This window comes from Pseudomyrmex gracilis, unplaced genomic scaffold (assembly GCF_002006095.1).
Source record: "Pseudomyrmex gracilis isolate BER0280 unplaced genomic scaffold, ASM200609v1 scaffold_225, whole genome shotgun sequence".
Lineage (NCBI taxonomy): Eukaryota > Metazoa > Arthropoda > Insecta > Hymenoptera > Formicidae > Pseudomyrmex > Pseudomyrmex gracilis.
Genome location: NW_018020809.1, coordinates 9,836 through 31,941, shown reverse-complemented (window position 1 = coordinate 31,941; position 22,106 = coordinate 9,836). Strand labels below are relative to the sequence as shown.

The 22,106-nt window shown below is 42.0% G+C and overlaps 1 protein-coding gene across 1 annotated transcript in view; it reads right to left on the bottom strand.

Moving 5' to 3' along the window:
• Nucleotides 1-21,228, bottom strand: part of LOC109858798 — a 123,894-nt gene extending 102,666 nt beyond the window's left edge. The window contains exons 1-2 of the mRNA XM_020436409.1: nucleotides 21,215-21,228; nucleotides 20,156-20,462 (exon numbers count right to left, since the gene is read on the bottom strand). Of these exons, the coding sequence (XP_020291998.1) occupies nucleotides 20,156-20,462; nucleotides 21,215-21,220 (313 nt within the window). The 5' untranslated portion in view covers nucleotides 21,221-21,228. The remainder of the gene's footprint in view (nucleotides 1-20,155; nucleotides 20,463-21,214) is intronic.
• Nucleotides 21,229-22,106: the final 878 nt, after the last annotated feature.

Genomic DNA, 22,106 nt, shown 5'->3' with positions numbered 1-22,106 from the left:
TATCGGCCCAGTCTTCTTTGCCAATACTGGGCCGATATCGGCCCTGTCTTCTTTGCCAATACTGGGCCGATATCGGCCCAGTCTTCTTTGCCAATACTGGGCCGATATCGGCCCAGTCTTCTTTGCCAATACTGGGCCGATATCGGCCCTGTCTTCTTGCCAATACTGGCCCAATATGAATGCCGAACACTGGTGAACAAACGGGCCAATATTGGGCTGTTATAAAATACAAAATTGGGACAATACTGGACCAATTGTCAATATCGAGTATCGGCTATAAAGGTTGGGCCATTGTTGGCCTAGTAGTATTACTGGAAGTCTGTCGGCAATTCCTACATGGGTATTTATTTATCTTTATTAAAGTAAAATAAACGAGATTTGTGTTTGTTTTTTTTATTAAATGTAACCTCAAAAATATTTGTTGAAAATTCTGTTTCTGATTTCTCCAAGAACGGCTTGCAATCCACATAAAAAGCTCGATCTCGACGACCGTCGCGAATATCCGGGTCGCTTGTATGTAAATTTACTTGGACGCGGAAAGTCGACGAGCGAGATGCGGCTCTTCGCAGAGATTCGGAGATATTTAATACCTAGGCCGCCTCTTCTCCGCTCATACTCGTCGATTCGACGTGCGGTGCGTCGGGGTTGTTGATACTCTAGTGACATACTACTAGTTGGAACGCGCGATGACACCGAACAACGCTCTTTTCTCGCGCAAACCCGAGAACTCGGTAAAAAAAAAAGAAAAAAAAACATACGTGTAAGCCACGCACGTGAAATTCGAATACAGATAAGACACACAAAGAGAGATAAAAAAGTTAACATTGTCGAACTGTTAAAAATTACAGCAGCGCGCGACGATTGCACCGTTTCTCTTTACGCGATCATTGTTGGAACATTCCTGTCGCCGGATAAATTCGCGCAACAAATGGCGTTTTTTCGATCGAGTGTTTCGCGATATTACGTAATGTAAACTTTTAAAAATTACACGCATCGTTTGTTAAGATTTATCAAGCGAAATTCACACAATTTTAAAACCCGTTTTTTGTGTTCGGAAACACGTTATTTTATTATTCGCGTTGCGGACGATAGGTCCGATAATTATCGGGGGGGTTTTTTTTTTAATTTTTTTTAAATTTTCGATATCGCTGACTGAGAGTAAACTTGCAAATCCGGCAAAAAGAGACACCGGGGACCGTCCGTATGTATCTACGTCGCTGAATCTCTACAAAGTTACACGCCCCCGGGGTTGACGCCATTGACCCAACTTCAGGAACCCTCCTTTTCATTAGTCCTTTCTCGATGTTCCTTTCCCCCTTCTCTCTCTCTCTCTCTCTCTCTCTCTCTCTTTTTCTCTCTCTTTCTCTCTTCAAGACCACCGTGCAGACAGCCTATTTACTGATCGATTCGATACCGAGTAACATACAAATACAGATGATTTTCTCTCTCTCTCTCTCTCTCTCTGTGATACGCGCTCCGCTCTTTACGCTGTACCGATATTAATAACTAAATACAGGTCCGATGAAAAGCGCTCGTGTTTAATTAAGCGTATTACAAAATATATCGTTTCTCGCATGTAAATTAACAAAAACTCGTATCGAATTTGCGCGAGGATTCTGCGCAAAAACGAATTAAAACTGTTGATTAAAAATAATGAACTTCCTAATATTTTTTTTTTATCAGCAACTTTTCTCGCGTGTATCGTAAATTTAAGACGAGGAAAATCTTTTTGTATTTGGAGAACGCGCGCCAAAACATAATTCCGTCGCCAACGATCGAAACTTCGTAATTCGAGACTCCGACGACATTTTCTACTTCACGAGCGCGAAATCAGCGAAATACCGTGAAGTACGCTCGGGGTCCGCGATACGACGAAATATTTCACGGCTTTTTCTTTTGTTCGCCAAGCAGCAGCCCAACCGGCTTTTGGATGGGAGCGGCGAGGACGGCGGGAGGACTTGCTGCCATGAAAAAGGATTCTCTGAAGAAAGCCTCGCGTGGGATGAAAGTGCCGACCTGCTCCATCTCTTATCGAGGTCTCCCACACGCGGCCATCACTTAACCGGAGTACTACGCTTTTTACTTATATGCAAAAAACAACGTTGTTTCTTGATTTAACGGTTACGCTGCAGCGTAGATATGCGGCAAAGTTGATCTCGCCTAAATGACCCCGTGTTTAATATACAATCAATTCTGTCGGCGCGTGTAGGGTGATTTTGCGAATTTAAAACTAAACCACTTTGCCAACTCTGAGAAGTTTTAATTTGCAAAATAAAAAACCTCTTTAGCAGATAATTAAAAAAAAAAAAAAAAAATGAAACTCGCGTAAAAAATCGATAACAATAAATTTCACCATCGCGCGCTCGTTATTAATTAATATTCATATTAAAATATTCATATTCATCAATTCGGATACTCGTGGCGCAAACGCAATCGGATTATCAAGTGAAAAAAAAAAAAACTTTTCTGTCCCTTTCTTGCGTGTATCTCTACACGTGCCGCGCGCACAGCACTCGTGCGTGCGTGCGTGCGTGCGTGTAATCGTGATTTCATCGAGTCACGTCGCGTTACGTGATTTCGTTCGGCCACGGATATCTCCCGTCTCTCGTGCGGTGGCGGCGCGGAAGAAACTCGTCGAGAGATCCGAATAAAGAGCGATTCACACTTCGCTTTAAGTCGACGTCGCTCACGCCGACGTGCGGAAGCGAAAAACACGCCAGCTCGTATTTATTTTTCGACGTTAAAGCACGACGTTGTATACAAGCTTTATGTGTGTGCGTATGTGTGTGCGTATGGAGGAAGAGGAGGAGAGAGGTGTTTTATCTGTTGGCTTGTTATCGATTTTATAGGCACTTCGAAATCAACTAGCGTGATATGTTACTCTTTTTAATACGCGGAACAAGTTAAACCGATGATGACTTAATAGCAGACCGATAAGATAAAAATGACATTGAGATTAAAAGCGAGAAAAAGCGAAAATGTCAACAGAGAATACATTTTGTTTTGTTTGTTGTAAAAAAAAAAAAAAAGCACGGAAGTGTTGGTCAATTAGATTCTTTCCCCCTTGATATTTATATATTGCGGAGAAATCTTCGTGTAACGCGCGCGTAAACTTTTGTACACGAGATATTTGTATCACCGAAAAAATTATATTCTCGTAAGTAGAAGATTTTATACTTAAAAAATCTTTTTAAAGATTTTAGATGATATTCTTCTGAAATTAAGAATATATTCTTAAATAAATTATTAAGAATATAGTCTTTTTCNATAGTGAGATATANATGTTTTTCNATAGAGGCTTTTTATATTCTAATCAGTATNTATTCTTATCAATATTACTATTTAGAGGATTTTCCTCNTAAAATAAGAAACTNTTCTTGGCGCCTATTTTAGTATAAAATATACTTAAAGTAAGTGGGATATCCTCAAAACAAGAATACAATTTTTTCGGTGTACGTGTATATATATATATACACCGAAAAAATTATATTCTTGTAAGTAGAAGATTTTATATACTTAAAAAATCTTCTTAAAGATTTTAGATGATATTCTTCTGAAATTAAGAATATATTCTTCATTTAAGAATATAGTCTTTTTCGATAGTGAGATATATGTTTTTCCATAGAGGCTTTTTATATTCTAATCAGTATATATTCTTATCAATATTACTATTTAGAGGATTTTCCTCTTAAAATAAGAAACTCTTCTTGGCGCCTAGTTTAGTATAAAATATACTTTAAGTAGGATATCCTCAAAACAAGAATACAATCTTTTTGGTGTACGTGTATATATATATATATATACACGAAAAAATTATATTCTTGTAAGTAGAAGATTTGATACTTAAAAAATCTTCTTAAAGATTTTATAGATGATATTCTTCTGAAATTAAGAATATATTCTTTCTTTAAGAATATAGTCTTTTTCGATAGTGAGATATATATGTTTTTCCATAGAGGCTTTTTATATTCTCTCTCTCTCTCTCTCTCTCTCTCTAATCAGTATATATTCTTATCAATATTATTTTTACTATTTTTACTATTTTATTTTTACTATTTTTTTTACTATTTAGAGGATTTTCCTCTTAAAATAAGAAACTCTTCTTCTTGGCGCCTATTTTAGTATAAAATATACTTAAAGTAAGTGGGATATCTCTCCTCAAAACAAGAATACAATTTTTTCGGCGTATATTCAATCAAACAGGCTCGTGCAAACGCACACGCGCGCTTTTTTCCTCCCTCCTCTCCCTCGAACCCGGTGTGGAACTTTTTTGTCTGTTCTCGATCTAAACGAGAACCGAGTGTTCCGAAGAAGCGGAGGAGTTCCCGGACTCTCCTCGTCGCACACGCGTCCTCGTGCGATTCGATCGCGTCCGTGTAATCGTAATTTTCATCGTGTCACGTTGCGCGGCATTACGTGAGCTGCTGTCGCAGCACTCAACGTCGTCGTCATCGTCGTCTTCGGACACCTTCGGTCCGCATAACCCGGGTGTACATAATCAATATCGCCGTACCAAAATGTCTTATAACACGAGTTATTGATTATCGCAACTCCGCCTCTCCGCATGTAAGCGCATAAACGCTGTCCCGTAAACAAACTGTCGCGCGAGCACTGTGCGTCGTCGATGTTCGAAATCTTATTGTTAAAAACTGCGATAAAAAAAAAATAAAATAAAAAGAAAAGAGCGATTCCGAGAAAATGGAGAGAATCGATCGATCGATCGATCGATCGAAAGGCATCGATGAAACGATCGCGGTCTTTCTTTCGCGCGCTTCGGCGGCCTTGAATGACAGTTCGGGCGGCGCTCTCTCTCTCCGAGAACACGAGACAAAGTCTCGATTATCCGACTACGTCAGAGCGGCGTAATTCTTTTTTCTATCTCGTAAACGCAATTATCTCGCTGCGAAATGTGGGTGTGTACCGGTAAACTAGTTTTGCGAAACACGTAACGTGGCGCACAGCGCGCGAACACCCTCCACACATTGTGTTGAAAACATGACCGAGATTGCGGCGCAGAATTAGGGTGAAGAATATATATATGCTTAATTTCAGAGAGTGTCGGCAGAGAGTCTGTTGTCATTAAACTCCGTTTCGCGCGCACCGATGTTACATCACTCGGCTAAGTGACAGCTGCGTCGATTCGAAACGTTGGTTTTTTTTAAAAACTAACGGAAAAAAAAGACCTTCGCGACGAATCTACGAATTAAGATAAGATAAGAATAAACAATAAAATGAGATAATAAAATCTACCTTATCACGAAACATATCTTTTGCGCTCTTTTTACAAACGAGTTTTGGCATGCAAATATTGCAGTTGGATTAATCGTTTACGAAGATACATATCTTGGTTTCTGCTCGGTGTAAGTACGTGGTGGTCGCCTTTGTAGGTAATCGCACCCCGATGCACGTATTTACTTCCGACTCTAACGCAAATATTATAACGCGAATTGCGTAACACGAAAACGTTAGGCAATCGAGTAATGCACGCGAAGCAAAGTACATGTATACATATATATATATATATATATTCTTAAAGATATACGTTCTCTTCTGTGTGTATGTGCGAGAAATGTCGACTGCCGTAATATTGCGGGCGGGACATCGCGCGAGAAGTGCGGGGCTAAAAATCTGTGTGCACTCACTCAGATAAATGTCATCGTCACAATCTTATATACGCGTTGCTTTCGTCGCGCGCGAGAGCATAAGTAATAGATATGCGCGCGCGCGGAATTGCCGAAGACACACTTCCCACACACACATATAGACACATGCACGCAAATGGGGAAGGGGGAAGGAAGCACGGGGGTTATAGGTAATATTAATTTTACATAGCAATTAAATTACACGCGTCATAAAACCCTGGCACCGATTCCCGCTGCAAAAGGCGAGCGCGACTGCGAAAACGTGAAAGTTAACGCACTGGGTGTCCCGGAAATATCGTCGCGCGCCGTTCCTTTCATTTCGAGCCGATCGTTCGACGTAATTTGAAAAGGCCGATCTGTTACCACGAGGAAGTGCAGTCGCGAGAGATACTATTTTATCACACTATTTTATTTCAATCTTTTCCTCTCTCTCTCTCTCTCTCTCTCTCTCTCTCTCTGTGTGTGTGCGTGTGTGTAAGCAATTAAAAATAAAATAATTTTCTGATTTCTCTCTCTAAGCTGTAGAGAAATTATTAGCCTGTTGGAATATATCGCGTTTTTTTTTTTTTGCTCAAGGATATAAATCAATTTTATTTTTAGACGCTATTAAAGTTAATATCTTCGTAAAGTGTTTCTTCTCGGTCGGTGCTAACGAGCGACGACAATGACGACGATATTGAGACGCAGTACGCTCTAATGGTTTAATAGACGGTCTCGGCGTATATAGCGTTGCTCACAATGAGTATTGCGTTATTCCTTACGCGGAACGAGCGGCAGTGGAAACAGCCTTGCGGCTCTACTTTCTATTGCGTCACGGAGAAGGATGAGGAGGAGGCCTTCGCATGCCGGCGCACATTTTGACGTTTTCGTTTCTCCGCATTATTTCTCATGCGGCAAAGACAAAACACACATCAAGACGTTCGCGTTTTTGAGGAATCTCAATTAAAAAAGATTTCCGTCGTAATCGCTCTGAGATTAACTCTTTCATGACGCTTCGGTGTGTGTCGACATGTGTGTGTGCGTGTGTACGTGATAGCAGAGCGAGCTAATTTCTTGGAGTAAAACGCACGAAATGAAAAACTGCATTTTAAGTAACTACTGTATACCTTGCGCGACGACGACGACGACGTTATCTCGCGCTGCTGTTATTGCGCGGTATTAAATAAAGTACACACAATTTTTGCGCGTATCAAGATCGTATACATGCGGAACTAATTTTGCAAACGTTAATAAGATTAATTGGGAACAATGGAAAATTTTACATTTTGAAAAAACAAAAAAAAAAAAAACAACAGACAATGTTTTCGGCGAGACAATTATGCAACGAACGTGACAACGGTATATAGAAACATCGTAGTTTCGAATCGATTTGCTTCTTAATTGAGGAAACAAATTGCGCAGCTTAACGGCGTCTTCGAGAAAATTTCTCTCTTTCTCTTTCTAATCGAGAAAATATAGAACGTTCTATTAATAGCGCCCGTGATATACTTTGCTCCTCGTCGCGCTAACCCGCGCGCCAAAAAATTGATTGCGTGACTGACACATTGAATCTATGTTTGTTTCGCGCAAAGAAGAGAAGTTTTTCGAGGAAGAACTCGAACGGCGGCGGCGGCGAAATACAAATTTCTACCCTCAGAAGCGCGGCTCGCGAGAATCGCGTTCTGGAAGTATCACGGTCTCGCACCTGAACCTGTTCTGGCCCTCCCGTCGTCGATGCTCCCTCCTCCTTTCCCTGGTCCCTCTCTCCTCTCTTCCTCTCCAACTCCGCTCCCCCTCTTTCTCTCGCTTCTCTATCCCCCCGTTTCGCTCGCTTTTGCATTTTTTTCATCAAAAACGTTTTTGCCGGGCTAGAGAGAGAGCAGCGCGCACGCGGCTTTTACGCGGAGCGCCTGGCGCATTTTACATCCCCGCGGCGACGATGAAAATTCATCGCGTAGACTTACATAAATATTTCCATTATGGTTCTTTTCACTCTTTTATCTTTCATCTTTGTCTGTTTTTCTCTTCTCCCGTCTCTCTCTCTCTCTCTCTCTCTCTCTCTCTCTCTTCGTCTCCCTTTGCGCGTTGCGGTGGGATACTCTCTTCGACTATCGGTTACGTCGCTTTTAATTAACGTTGTCGCGCGTCGTTCGGAGCGATTTATTCCAAGTTGAAATTAACGATTGAACAATTGTGCTTTCGTACCGCGAGAGAGAGAGAAAGAGAGAAAGAGAGAGAGATGGAAGAAACCAGGAAGGTTATACGAGACCGGCTGATTGTAAAACCGCATTATTGATGAGATAGTTTATTTGCAACGACCGGATAAATATGCAACTCGCGAGCCCCGGTTGTGATACGCGCGCGTGCCGCAAAATCGCGTATCCCTTTTGCGGTGCCCCGCGGTACCCATTAAACACGAACTCTCTCCCCGCGCGTGTCGTGTTCCGTGTCACCAGAATGTCCAACGGAAATTCGATAATGACGGTAATAGTAACGATAGTAATGGGCGAAGAGAGCGCGAATTGATTGCGACGACGGATACACACGTTTTGTTCGCGCGCGTTTTCGCAAGAATTATTATTCAGGCGCGCGCGCGCGCGCGCGAGTTGAAATTCTAGTTTATTTTTAACAATTCTATTAAAACAAAAAAAAAACAAAAAAAATCATTTCTATAAAATTTGTTTTCTATAAAATACCGCTAATCCGCGAAACCGATACCTCCCCTGTTGCGTAAAAAAATAATAATGGAAATAAAAAAATTTTATTTCGTTACACTTTTAGAAAATTTTTGTCGATTATTTTTTTTCAATTCGACTTATCGCGCATTAGACGTATACAAACCCCCGCGGATAACTCGAGCACGATTATTATAGTGTTTTATTATTATTTGTTTTATTACGAGAGAGAGAGATGGTAGGTGTACGTGCGATCGGCAGACACAAAACCGACGTGAATGAACTCCCGCGGGTCCTTGGGTCGAGAGCGAGTCGAAACGATACGATAGAGTCGATACGCGTGTGTGCGTGTGTATCTCCCTATCTCTCTCGCGCTCTTCCTCTCTTTCTCTTTCTCCCTGATTCACCTCAATTAGGCCAATGCCTCGTTGCGTATCAACGCGCTCGCGATCGAGAAATCGCTGCGAGAGCTTCTCTCTTTCTCTCTCTCTGCGGGCGAATATTCAATTCGTTTCGTTCGCGGTCGCTTAACCCTTAACCAAGCAGCAGCAACGCCGAGCAGCAAAGGCGCGGCCGGAATGATCTCATCGCTTAAAACAAGTCGCGGCTTCGCGAGATTCTCTTATCCCGTGCGTTTATGCATTTTCGCCCGGTACCGGCTCGTGACAACTGTATCGCGCTCGCAAACTAAGGAGAAGGTTCAGCGACGACGCTTATCTCGATTACAAGCGAAAAAATATATTGACGTATAATAATGCTGTCCGCAGCAGTTGGCCCGAAAGACTTCGATCATCAAAATGGAACAAACGCTCGTAGAAATGCTCTCGTGCGATTTAGTTTATTTCTCGTATCGAAACAAAATTTAAATAAATAAAGAGAAAGGCTCTGATAAAATATTCAAAAAAGGAAGGTCAAAGGGCCGAAATGTTGTTACACACCAACATCCGTGTTGGGGACTCTTATTGGCCCTTTGACCTTCCTTTTTTTCAAACTGTAAATATTGGCTGCAATATATAGAAGGAAATTTTCAAGAAAAATGGATCGGTAAAACGTTATCGATAATACGTCGCGTTCGAAATGTGATTTTTCACGCGCGTATTATTGCATCCGCGTTATAAATATCGATTATATCGCGAACCGAATGTATTTATCACTATATAAATTCGAGAGAGTTAGATTTTTCACAGTTTTAACAGTTTAAACCTTCGAGAGATTCGGCAATGTGCGGCGGATACACAAAGCGCTCGAGTATACGCGCACGATGTCTGCTAACAAGAAGCATTAGCATTTCTATTTGCTACGAGCGTTCATCGTATTCATAACGTCGCTCGATGGAGCGTGCGCGCGCGCACTCGCTCTCTTTCTGTCTTTATTAGTTTATCTCTGCGATATGTAATAGTAAATTTTCATCTCTCGGGTTTTCCTCCTTCGAGTCTTTTCGCGAACACACACTCAAACGATTCGCCACTATCTCGGTTGGCATTGTACGACCGACAGATCGATTGATAGACGTCACTTAAAAAATGGATACCTCGTAAATAACGAACACGTTCGACGAGTTCCGCTTTCGCGACATCGATACGCGCGCCGGCTTCGCGCACACGTGCTAAATAACGTTGCACGGAATTGCCGGGATATTCTTTTAAATCGCGGTCTTCTCGATCTTTTTCTAATGAAAAAACGTCGGAAGTGAGATCGCGCGAATTCGTATCGTCAATTTAAAATATATATATATTTGTATTCTTGTTACTCAGCTGCGCATTAAACTTCGAAGAGCGAAGTCTATAATTAAAAAAAACAATGAGCTTCTCAAAGAGAATAAAATTTTTTTTTCTGATTTACACGCCAATGTATTATTTAATTAATTATTCAAATAGAGATAATATAACTACTAAAGATTTTGAACAAAGTCCGTCAAAATTCTAATAATTTTCCGAAGAATTTCTAATCAATTTTGAGATATAACACACAAGTGTTACATGTGACATTTTCAAATGTTCCTGGCGGCTTATTTCCGGCAGTTTGCTCGTCGTTTAAAATCACGAGCGAAAATATCAGTTCTCCGCAGGACAACGCAGCGTGTCGCAACGTCGTCCACTTTTTCTGCGGTTTTTCGCTCCTTTTTTTTTTCATTTTAAAACTATCCTTTTGATGCGAACTTCGGCAATCCGGCTGTTGAAAGTTGCCGGACCATTTATCAGAGCGCTTTTCTTGATTTTTTCCTTCCACTTTTCTTTTTTTTTTTTACACGGTTACTCGTGCGACTGTCCGCGTGGCATCTTGTTTTTTTTTTTTTTTTACATAACGCTCGGTCAAAAGCGAAATAACGTGAAAGTAGCTCGGGGAAATAAATATTCCGTCCGCATTGGGAGGGGATTATGCGAGACCGCGCGAGTCACGTACAGAGTCGACGGCCCCGATGAAATCTCGGAAGAAACGACTAAACTGCTCCGGCTCGTATCGCGCAAAAGAGGTTCTTCTTACGCGAAAATTTACGAAGAAGCCGGCTCTTAATACGTTGGTTGTCGAGTGTTCCTCACACACACACATGAAACTATGTATATTTACATACAAAGTAAATTGCAATGAATATTCATTTACAAATTACATAAATATTACAATGAATATTCATGTACAAATTACTTAAGAGTCATTAGTCTGTAGTCGTGAAATTTGTTGAAACAAGAATCATAGTATAGCATGTTTCATATTATAGCTGTTTGTTTGTTTGTGTTTGTGTGTGTGTAACAGACAATAAAAATACAAACAGGTCCATTCTGTCTGAAAAAAAAAAAATCGTCGAATTTGGTCGAAAACCGGTTTAAAGACGCTTTAACGTCCGCAAATATACGAGAAAACTGTGAAAAAATTCGTCGTTAAACAAATAAGACGATCGTCATTGAATTATTATCTCGCTGTAAACAAGATTTTAGAGAGATTTAACAAGATTGATAAATTGCCGGAGAGCAATTGCCGGACGCGTCTTCTCGTCGACTCGTGTCTTGTTCGAGATCGCTGACCGGATTTCTTTCATCATTTGAAAAGCAATGGGAATTTTGATCGTCGTGCGAAATGCAATCCTCCTGACACGCATGAGCTTTCGGTAATAATAGCGTAATCGCATCGCGGGGCGATCGTTGCGACGCGTTGCGCGCACGAACACACACCAACACACGGTTGTGTCCATCTGGCTGATACGAGCGCGCGCGCGCACTCGTTCATGTAGTACCGGTGCATGCAGGTAAGTTCACCTTTGAAGCGAGGCAGGTATATGCAGTATGCATTCGCGAGCCGGGCGTCGTGAAAGTGCAGGTGCGTATGCGCGACGCGGAAAACCCGGTTCCGGGGCGAGAACCTTCTCCCCTCTTCCCCCCCCTTCCCCCCCGACTAATGAGACTTGAATTTCTGCACGAAGAGAGAAGCGCACGCGTCTCTCTTTCTCTCTCTCTCTCTCTCGGAGAGTCTCTCGATTACGCAGATTTTCGTCTCGCTCATTTGTTTTAATTTTATATAATACGTAATAAGATTTTCTCTCTCGCCGGAAGGTTGTTTGTGGAAATGTAATCACACACGCGTTTCGACGTTCGCTGCTTCAAAAGCTGCGCAAACGTATCCTTTCCGTTACACGTAAGTAACGTTGCGATTCAGTTGCTTTGTGTGCACGCACGCACCTCCGTACGTTTTTATCAATCTTTTCGTCACGGGGGGATTGTAAAATATCCGTATGCAGTTGCGGATCGATCGATGCGCGGTTGACAGGTCTGATAATGAAGAGATTTTTTTTTAAATCGATCATATATATCTGCCGGTCGAAATTTGCGCACCTGGCGATAATAACGCGCGCAGATTTCGACCGGTTCGGTATTGGGAGTATAGTTTTGTTGCTAAAGTTAATAGCGTGATTTCTTGCTCGTATAATTTGACGCGATGCAATGGTAATGCACAGCCTGGCCAAAATCGATACGCGCATCAGCGCTATATACCTACCTATACGGTGCTTCTCGCGCGAGAGTGTGTGTGTATGTATGTGTGCGCGCGCTTGGTTTCCTCTCCCGTTGCTACGCGAGCGCGTTTGTATCCAACATGGAATAAACTTTATTTATATATATATAGTTGCAATGAATTGTTCCTAAGTAGAGTGAGATCTTCTTTAACCGTTTACTCGGCAAGAATTTTGGTTTTTATAAGAAAAAACTCCCCGAGATTTTTGAAACGCGCCGGATTTTTTCGTATGCCGCATAGATAAGAAAAAATGATAAGATAAATTTGCGTGCAATCGCCATGTGTTTTTACGATTGGTATTGGATTTTGCGATTTTGAGCATTTGGTTGTTCCCATTAACAAACATTGTTATTTTAGTTTTGATTCGTGATAAGTGGTGCAAAAGTACGTTTCGCGGATATGTAAGATAATTGCTGCCAAATAAAAAGTTTGGGAGTTATTTTGCGATATGTAAGTGTAAAAAAAAATAGTCAAGGGTGGAGTGTAGCAAATTACAAGCACGTAGCTCTCGCTATTCTTTATTCAGCCTAGATGTCTTGTACATCCCACCAGTTTGGAATATATGGCAGTTTTAACGTGTGGGATATGTAACCCATGATACAGCGCTTGCGTTTGCGCGAACATGCGCAGTATCACACTATTGTCCAGCGAGCTCAGAGAGCATTCTTTTCACTCTGGCTATTAATAACATATAATGTTAATATGTTTTAAATAAGCAGCACGCGTTGGAAAGTATAATATATTATTGGAAAAAAAGAATATATGGAAAATATGAATAAGATCATAAGAGCCGTTTTTTGCTGGATGTTATGCCGAAATATACTTTTATATATATACATGCATACATATATATATATATATACATATATATGTGTTCACATGTAAATTTACACGTGAGTTTTTGAATTGAAATTTTCTTAATTCTTAAAATCATACAGGATGCTATACTTGCATCTCTCATGTGTGAAAGACCTCGTATACCGCCCCGAACTAATTTTAAAATATTGCGAAAAAAAAAACTCCTCAGCCAGAAGTCGAACTCCGGCTTTCCGGACCGTCGCCTTCCCTGTTAGGCTACCGAGGCAATGAATATATAGTTTAGGATTTCTATATGAGTCGTATATCCCATCCACGGTCACATAACTTACCGCCATGGATATGCGGCAAAAATGCAACAAATTTTTCAAGTTTTTTTTAAAGATATAAGGAATAAAGATTATGTATTCCTAAGTTTTTTTTTTATAATAAAAGACAGTATAAAGTTTGTACTGATACAACAATTGTAAATTATCATTTGGTAAATTGAGTTTTTGATATATCAAAAAATCTTGATTAAAAACTTTTGATGGTTCGCGTAAATAAATTATATCTTTTTTAATACAATTCAATAATTGTTGAATCAACCATAGAAATCAAACAACTATACAAGTTTAGTTCGTATAACAAATTTGTTTTTTTTTTAAGTGTACAAATATTCTTATACGAACGGTAGTTCTTCAAAATCCATATAGTTACGTATGTTTTATACACAACGTGTATAAAACCTTCATATATATAGTTTGATATTCGAAGAAAACGGGGTATTAGAGCAGATGCGAGCCAAAATGTACGTGTTATTTATTGAATATAAAACCAGACGTACTGGTACCAACGTCTAGTTTTATATTCAATAAATAACACACACGTACATCTTGGCTCGCACATGTCCTGATACTCCGTTGTTTCATTTTTCTCACAGAGTTTATCCAATCGAAGAAACAATTTGGTAAAAAAACAAAAAAAAAATTACAAAAACTCTTCTATTCACATTCAGATTGTATAATCTGAATGTACTGGATCATTAAGTATGAAACTTGACAAACATATGGACCGTTTATTTTGAAAGTAGTGTAAGTCCATTTTTGAAAAAAAATGAGGTATCACGTAATTCATGCTTAATTTAATGTAAATTTTTTATGTAAAAAAAAATATGTAAAAAAGAAAATGGACTTACACCACTTTCAAAATAAACGGTCCATATATATATATATATATATAATTTTCACATTTAACGACGCAACATATGCGTTTTACAAGACACACATTTTGACACGTTTTTCATCAAACAAAGCAGCTAATAAAATAAAACGCGACTGTATAAATTTTTTCGCACACAGTCCTCTTACGCAGCCTCGTCGTAGAAACGCGGTTCAGTTTGCTTTTGTCATCATGCGCGAAACACTAGCGCGACAGCAATGTTTTAAAATTGCTCTTAGCCAAAATGATATAGCCGGGTTATTTAGGCGGGGTCAATATTACCTCCCATTTCCCGTAATTACAACTGCGTATTGACAAAACGTAACTTATAATTATTCGTATTTTCGTGGGTTTTGCAATGCGTGTTATTATTTCAAACGTAATTTTATAAACCGCGGATTATTCCGGTCGGACGAGCAACGATTATATTACATCCCGACGCCGGGGGAGAACGAGATTTACTGGAAAATGATTAAAAGCTCGTGCATGTGATATCGAAAATAGAAAAAAAAAAAACAAAACAAAAAAAAAACAAATCAGAGAAGTGCAAAATAATACTTACGCGCGCGCAAATTTGAAAACCGAAACCAAAACGCGATCGAGTAACGCATTTCTTTTTTACGCTAATAACGCAATCGTGTGACAGACAATACAATTGCGGCTTCATTACGCGTGTTTTGTTTCATTTGTTTACGTAACGCGATAACACGCACAACGATAATCGATTTGCACGCCTGTATTTGTGTCACGCATGTTTTTTGTTACCCCCTTCCTTTCCACAATGAAGATCAGACGATTACGCCGAGACTCTCGCCCGTTTTGTGACATATTCGCGCTGCTGCCGAGCACCAACCTTATAACGGAAACGCTCGGCCTAAGTAACGATTTTCCCGCGGATGAGAAACACAAAAAAGTCAAGCGAGTCAAGTACCAAACAAAACATCTTGCGCTCACTCGGGAAGCGATTGGAACCGAAACCGCGGATTGGAAAATTAAGAAAAACCAACCCTAACGAGTATAGCTGCTCGTAATAAAAAAATAACGAGACAAACGAGGCGTTGTTTATACCGTCAATAGTCGGTCGGTTGTTTTTGTTCCCTTTGAGGAAGGTAACCGGGTAACTTGCTACATACTTGACCGTGCTCCCCGTTGGCGCGTCACGTGCGTATAAATCCGGTCTGAGAGAGCTGTAAAGAATTGGATACGGCCCTGCCGGGCGACGTTATATCGGCCAGGTGGTCCAAAAAGCCGAACGCGCACCATACGATATCGTTCTTCTTGCGGACATTTATGCTCGGGACGGACGGACAGGTGTGAATCGTGGTGTCCGTGGCGCAATGTGCGCACCGACGACGTGTCGCGCGCCGCTCGCTACAAGAATAACGGACGTGCGCCACGTGCAGAAGCACGACGACGACGACGACGACGACGACGACGATGGCGACGAAAACGAGAGAAAGAAAAGAATACATTCGTGTGCAACGTTACCGCGCACATAAAAAAAAAAAAAAAGAAATACTTGACGTTTGTCTTCGAACGCGTAACAATTTCAGATGATCGGTCGAAATTCAAACGATGATTGCTTTTGAGCGAGATTTTCTCGGATCTATTGTATCTATTATTATTATTTTCTTTCAACGACATATGAGAAGACACGTTACTTCCCTTTTTCGATCGCTCACTCGTCGATCCACCGTGAAACAGAAGATCGCACGCGCGTGCGACTTTCTCGACGGTTATCGCATCTGCGAGGGTATAGTCCTGTTGCGTGTGTGTGTGCGACGCGGAGCGATCGTCGCGATTTCGAAAGTACTACCGCACACATATGCGAGAGTATTGTCTTTTCTTTTTTTAATACAATCGCGTGTTTTATACATTCGCAACGTTCTCGCGTGCACGCACGCACGCGATATAACACGCGTGCAAGTAGATATCCGCTCGAGACTTCATTTCGCGCGCAAAATGTAGGTCGTGTGCTCTAATGTTAGGCAAACCGCTAGATTCCAGATATTTGTGGAGAATCTCTTTATTTTTTTCTCGCTGTCGAAAAACCGCGTAACTCAAAGTCCCAGCCCTCCCCAGATGCGTGTAAATCGGATAATTATCGGATGTGATGTAATCAATTGTATGTACATGTCGATATATTAACACACATCGATATACCGGTTTTGTACGATATATATATATATATACACACATATATATATGTATCTCCGTTCGTCTAAAAATAAAACGATAGTTTGCCAAGCCTTAGGGATTTATTTTTAGATCTCCACGCAGTGTGCGTTCACGTTTGCCGAAGTACAATTTTGGTTCGATGTTCAAGCGGCGGATTCCGCGTGACTATTATCCGTAAACCGTGTACTAGTTCCGCGTGTACTTCTACGCCGCTTATAAGCGGCGTTGCGCGAGGCTTCAAACAAAAGTTGATGAATAATCTCCGAAAAATTGTTCGAAAGAACACACACACATTCGCTTTGCGCAATATGGAATTGCCACGTGAACGCTTTTCCAACGTTACGTTAGAAGCGACGAGAGACACGGATTTTGAAGAAGCGACGAGTTTTTGCAAAGAGCGTGAAAAAAAAATAAAAAGAAAGACGACGATGAAAATACTTTTGATGAAAATGCTCAAAGCCATATTGATCGCGCGCACGCGCGCGCGCGCGCGCGCGACAACGCGTCCCGGTCGGGAGTAAAATGACCCGTTTTGATCGCCGCTAAATCGATAATACTAAAATACGTACATGAAATCGGAGAGAGAACATTACGGAGAGAGCAAACGTTTATCGGCGTTTACGAGTTCGTAAATTGACGTTTGCATTTTTATACATATACATATATATATATGTATAGTCGGAGAGAGATGGACCGTGTGTGGGTGAGACGGATCACACGCATATTTCCCAAACTATTTGTCAGATATCAGCGTGTGTATTTTTCTAAGTGCGTACTTACAAGCAGGAGATTTATTTATTTGAATCGCATTTGCATAACAGGTGAGTATCTTCGATTTCAAGTAGGTGTGAAAAATTCTAGCTCACCACTTTTTGTTTTTGTAAAAAACGTTCTAAAAATAGATACGTATTTTCTCAAGTTTTTCGACATATTCTAATCAATGTGAAACATTTTTAAAGATTTCCTATGTAAAAATTGTCAAATATTTTCTTGTGTAAAAAACTGCACTGCGGTCCCCATCTCTAAAAATGGGATAGATGGACCATTAGGAATTGGAGATAGTCGGAGCACTGGTTTTATCGGCTCTCTTTTAGTATGCCAACAAAAAATATAACCGCTAATATGGCTCGGAAAGAGGCAAGTAAGCCGAAGAGCAATTAAAGATGTTGTTTAAAAGAGAGAAATGAGTGGAAGAAAAATTGTTAAGCGCAACTAAGAATAACGGTGCGTATTTAACAATGTAAAATATATCGAAAATTAAGTGTGATAATGTTTTTGTGTTAAAACAAAATTGTTAAAAAAAATTGCATTTTTGTAGAGATCTATTTTATACATAGCGGTCCAACTCGAGGGGGTGGATCATTGTTATTAATTTTTCGTATTTCAATTTTTTAAACAAGTATAAATGTTCTCCGCTTTGTTACTTATAATAATCACAAGTTCAACACGTGTAGTAAATCATACGCGAATGATTATTTCACGTGTCCTATTATTTATTACGTAATTCGACTTAAAAAAAAAAAAGTGATCCATCTCTCCCCGACTTATCCTATTATGTATATACGTGTATATGGAAGTGGCGCGACTTCCTTTTTTCCACATCCGTTGCGAGATTTACGCGCATAATTCTTTCAAACAAAAATATGCGAAAATTAAATTAACGAAAATAAGCGCGTGAAATTATGTGCGATACGCTCGAAGGGGGGGCGGGTATCAGAGAGATTCCCGCGAGCGCGAACGCGCGTCAATCACAAACCGCGCCCGAAATTAAGGGTAAGAGGAAAGAGAGATAAAAAAAAAAAAAAAAAGAAGAGACGCGCCAAAATATTCAAAACACTCGCTTGATTTTATCTCCGAGAAATTTTAATTACAACCCGCACGCAACGAACGAAAGGAGATTAAAGGAGTATAGAGGAGTCCGGGAATGCGGTGGGTGGGAGAAGGAGTATGAGAGTATTTTGCCGCACAGAGGGGGTTGAAAGCGCGCGGCGGATTATACACAGACCTGACGAATTCGCGAAGGCTATTGTTTCTCTCGCCGAGGGGTTATGTACTTCATAATACACAACTCCGTATGCTTCTCCACTCTATCTTGACGGGAATGCGTCGTGTTCGAAAAGTTGGGAGGGGGATGGGGGTGGTAAGCGCGGGAGCGTGTGGAAAGGGGGCGTAAAAAAGAACGACGACGACATCACGTGAAAAGCGCGTCACGCTTATTAAGGTCTAAACAGCGTTCGGTTTAACCACCTCGAGCGGAACTCTTGGCGTGGTGGTGTATATATTCGCGGCGAAGAAGAGGAGAGAAGGAGAGGGAAGAAATATCAGACGACGACGACGACGACGACGGCTGTAAACGCGCGTTCCAGATGCGAGTGGCGAACTCACCATCGAAAAGAAAAGACGAACTCTCTCGAGTACGAGGCACGAGCTCTCGCAGCTGCGCCCATACCGGCGCTCTCATGTATAACTCGGTCGACCAGAGCGAGTTTAAATCTAGCCCCGACGAAGGGTTCTCCCTTAGGAATTAAGTATCTCTTGGTTTGGACTAGGTTAAATCGTATATGGAACGCGCGAGAGAAGCGGAAAGTAAGAGAGCGGCAAAAATCAAACGATATCGCACGAAGATGGCATCTCACAGAGAATTTTCAATGACAATATATATATTTCGAAATTAATTTGTTTCAAAAATATTGAATCTTTATTTTAAAGAAGCCTAGTAGACCTGCGTCGTTCTGCGTATTTTTTTTTATTATAAACACGACCGATTTTGGGGTCGCGAAACTGTGATGAAAAATTTCTCGCGTGTTTAATGATATATGAAAGTTTTTCTCCGTAGAAGGAGATAAAGTGAATTATGGAAATATATTTCTTATGTACATATACTCTCTGATATATAAATTGCACACCGATGACGGTATCGCGTTTTGTTGTCGCGTCGCGTGTTTTTCTCTAAATCGAAAACGAGCGAGAGTTTATATTAACTCTCATAAGTCTTGTTTTTGACATCATTAACGCGCAACTATACTACATTCCCGGGACCGCAATAAATCAGTTTTTCATCGATGATGCGTCGTCGTTCCCGAATAACGTTTATTCGGTTTGCGAATTTTGACCTACTCTACTGTGTCATCGACCGAGCGCGCGTCCATTGCTCATCAATTAATAAAACATCGCGTGGTTTATTCATGATTCGTTTCCTTATCAAATATGTCGCGAAATTTAGCGACAAATTCGAAAAAACGCGACAAATCTTTTTTTTTTTAATTCCCGATTGCGGCGCTACATACATATATATATCGACAATATCCAAAAAACTATATAATATAACAACGATATAATAACGATATTTAACTCATTGTATTTCACTGTGTATATTAATTTCGATTTATTATTTTTAGCTTCTCGACTCTCGTATATTTGCAAGCCCCGCGTGTATAAAAATTATTAACGATATTTTTATAATTCTAATTTTCAATATTTTTTACGATTCGATGTTTAACTTGTTTGTATTATTTGTCGTCCGAGGATCCGCTTCCTTTCGTAAGCAGATTTGAATTTTGAGGCAATGTGCGGCGGCTTCGGGTCTACCGGTTTTCGCGCGCGCCTTTCGACGAAAGGCGCGATGAAAGAGAGAAAGGAAAATTGCGAAGGTCGTACACTCACCCTCGAGCAGGTGCCAGTCGTCATCTAGCGAGGCCAGTGCCGGTGCCTGATTGGTCTGTTGTTCGAAGTCGAGCATTCCGCCGGTCGTCGTCTTCTTCTTCTTCTTCTTCGTATCCCCGCTCCGCTCGCAACCGGCTACCGGTATCGTCACCCCGTCGGGTTCTACGCGCCCCCTTGTGTCCACTACTCTCTTCTTCACCTTCCACTCACTCGCAGCCCCGCCGACACTTAATCCGACCGCTTCGAGGAGTTCGTTACTCCTCGCTCGTTGCGGCTCGTGCTCGCTACGCCGCCCGGCTCGAAGATTCTACACGTTTCGGAAGGAAACTCTCGAGTGGGGGAAGAAACGCGACGACTTTCCCCGGCGCGAGAGGTCAAAATCGCGCGAGCGGATCCTCCTTTTGGCGCGCGCGAGAGAGATGAATCTCTCCGCTCACCGCCGCTCGATCGCGCGTTTTCCCTTCTCGCTTTTCACTCTTTCGGTATTTCTATCTCTCTCTCTCTCTCTCTCTCTCTATACGTATATATTTCTCTTTTTCTATATTTCTCACGGTCTCACTCTCGTGTCTGTTTATCATCGGATTTTCTTACATCGCTTCTCAGCTGGAGGGTCTTTCTCCCGCTCTGAGTTCTCGCGTTCTTCGACATATATATGTGCTCTTTTTCTCTCTCATGCCGGAAAGGTCAAAACTCGTCGAGATTCCTCGAGAACTCGCGCGCTTCTGTGTTTTACGCGCGCGCGTCGTCCTCGTTCTCGCCGAATGCTCTGTGTCCGGAGCGGCAGCCTTCAGACAGGAGGAGTCAGATGTACGCGGGGGCTACGTTTTACATATATAACCCAAGAGAGGATCACGGCCGGAAGGAAAGAGAGAAAAAAAGATAACGTCCGCGAAGAGAGTTGAATGACAGAGAGAAGATGAGTTGTGGGTAGAAATAGAGAAGATATATAACGAGCGAGAGAGAGAGGGAGGGAGGGATAGAGAGAGAGAGGGCAAAAAGAAAAGGAGAGAGAGAGAGAGAGAAAAAGTAGCGGGCGGCGCGACAACAAACGTCGCTTACGTGCATTCGCGGCGGTACTCGAACCGCGACTGATTTCCCCTATCACTCCGTACTCAGCTGCCACCCACGAACCCTCCCCGCCGTCCCGCGCCACCTGCTCTCACCCTGCTCGATGCCGGCCGCCTTCCTCCCTTTCGCCCTCACCCTCTCGGTTTTCTCTCTCGCCCTCGCTGCTCTCGCGCGCCCATCCCGGCGCCCATCTTGCTCGGAGCAACGATGGAACGTCTGACCCGCTCTAGCCCCCGTCGCCTCATCCTCCTCCCGGCCTCTGCGCGCGCCACTACCTTTTCTCGACGCGATTTCTCTCTCTCTCTCTCTTCCCTTCCTTCCTCTCTCTCCTCTTCCTCCTCCTCCTCTCTCTCTGTCTCTCTCTCTCTCTCTCCCCGGCTTCATACCACTTCGGTGGACGAAGTGTGTCTCACCCGTGGCAGTGTATACCGCACCTATTGCCGTTCCCCTTCTCGCGCCATCCCCCTCGGTTCACCCTCTCGTCGTCGGCCGCCTCCTCATCGTCCTACTAGTTCCTCGAACCTCGAGCATGGTCCACGGCAGTTAATGTGGAGAGAGAGAGAGAGAGAGAGAGAGAGAACTCGAAGGCATCCGTGAATCCTCTGTGTTCCCCACTGTATTTCACGCTGTCTTTCTTCCTCGAGAGACGTGAGAGAACTCGCTCGCGCGCGCACCACCTCTTCCACCCGTTCTCTCTGTCCTCCCTCCCGCCCCCTCACTCCTGTCCGCCACCCTTCGCGCACCCTACCGCGTGCTTTTTCGCTCTTTTGCCGCGTCGTATTCCCTCTCTTTGCGTCCTCCCCCTCGGTCTTACGCTACGAACGTAAAACCGACAAGCAGTAAACGTGAGAGCTTATTACACGGCCACCTTGTGCCGGGAATC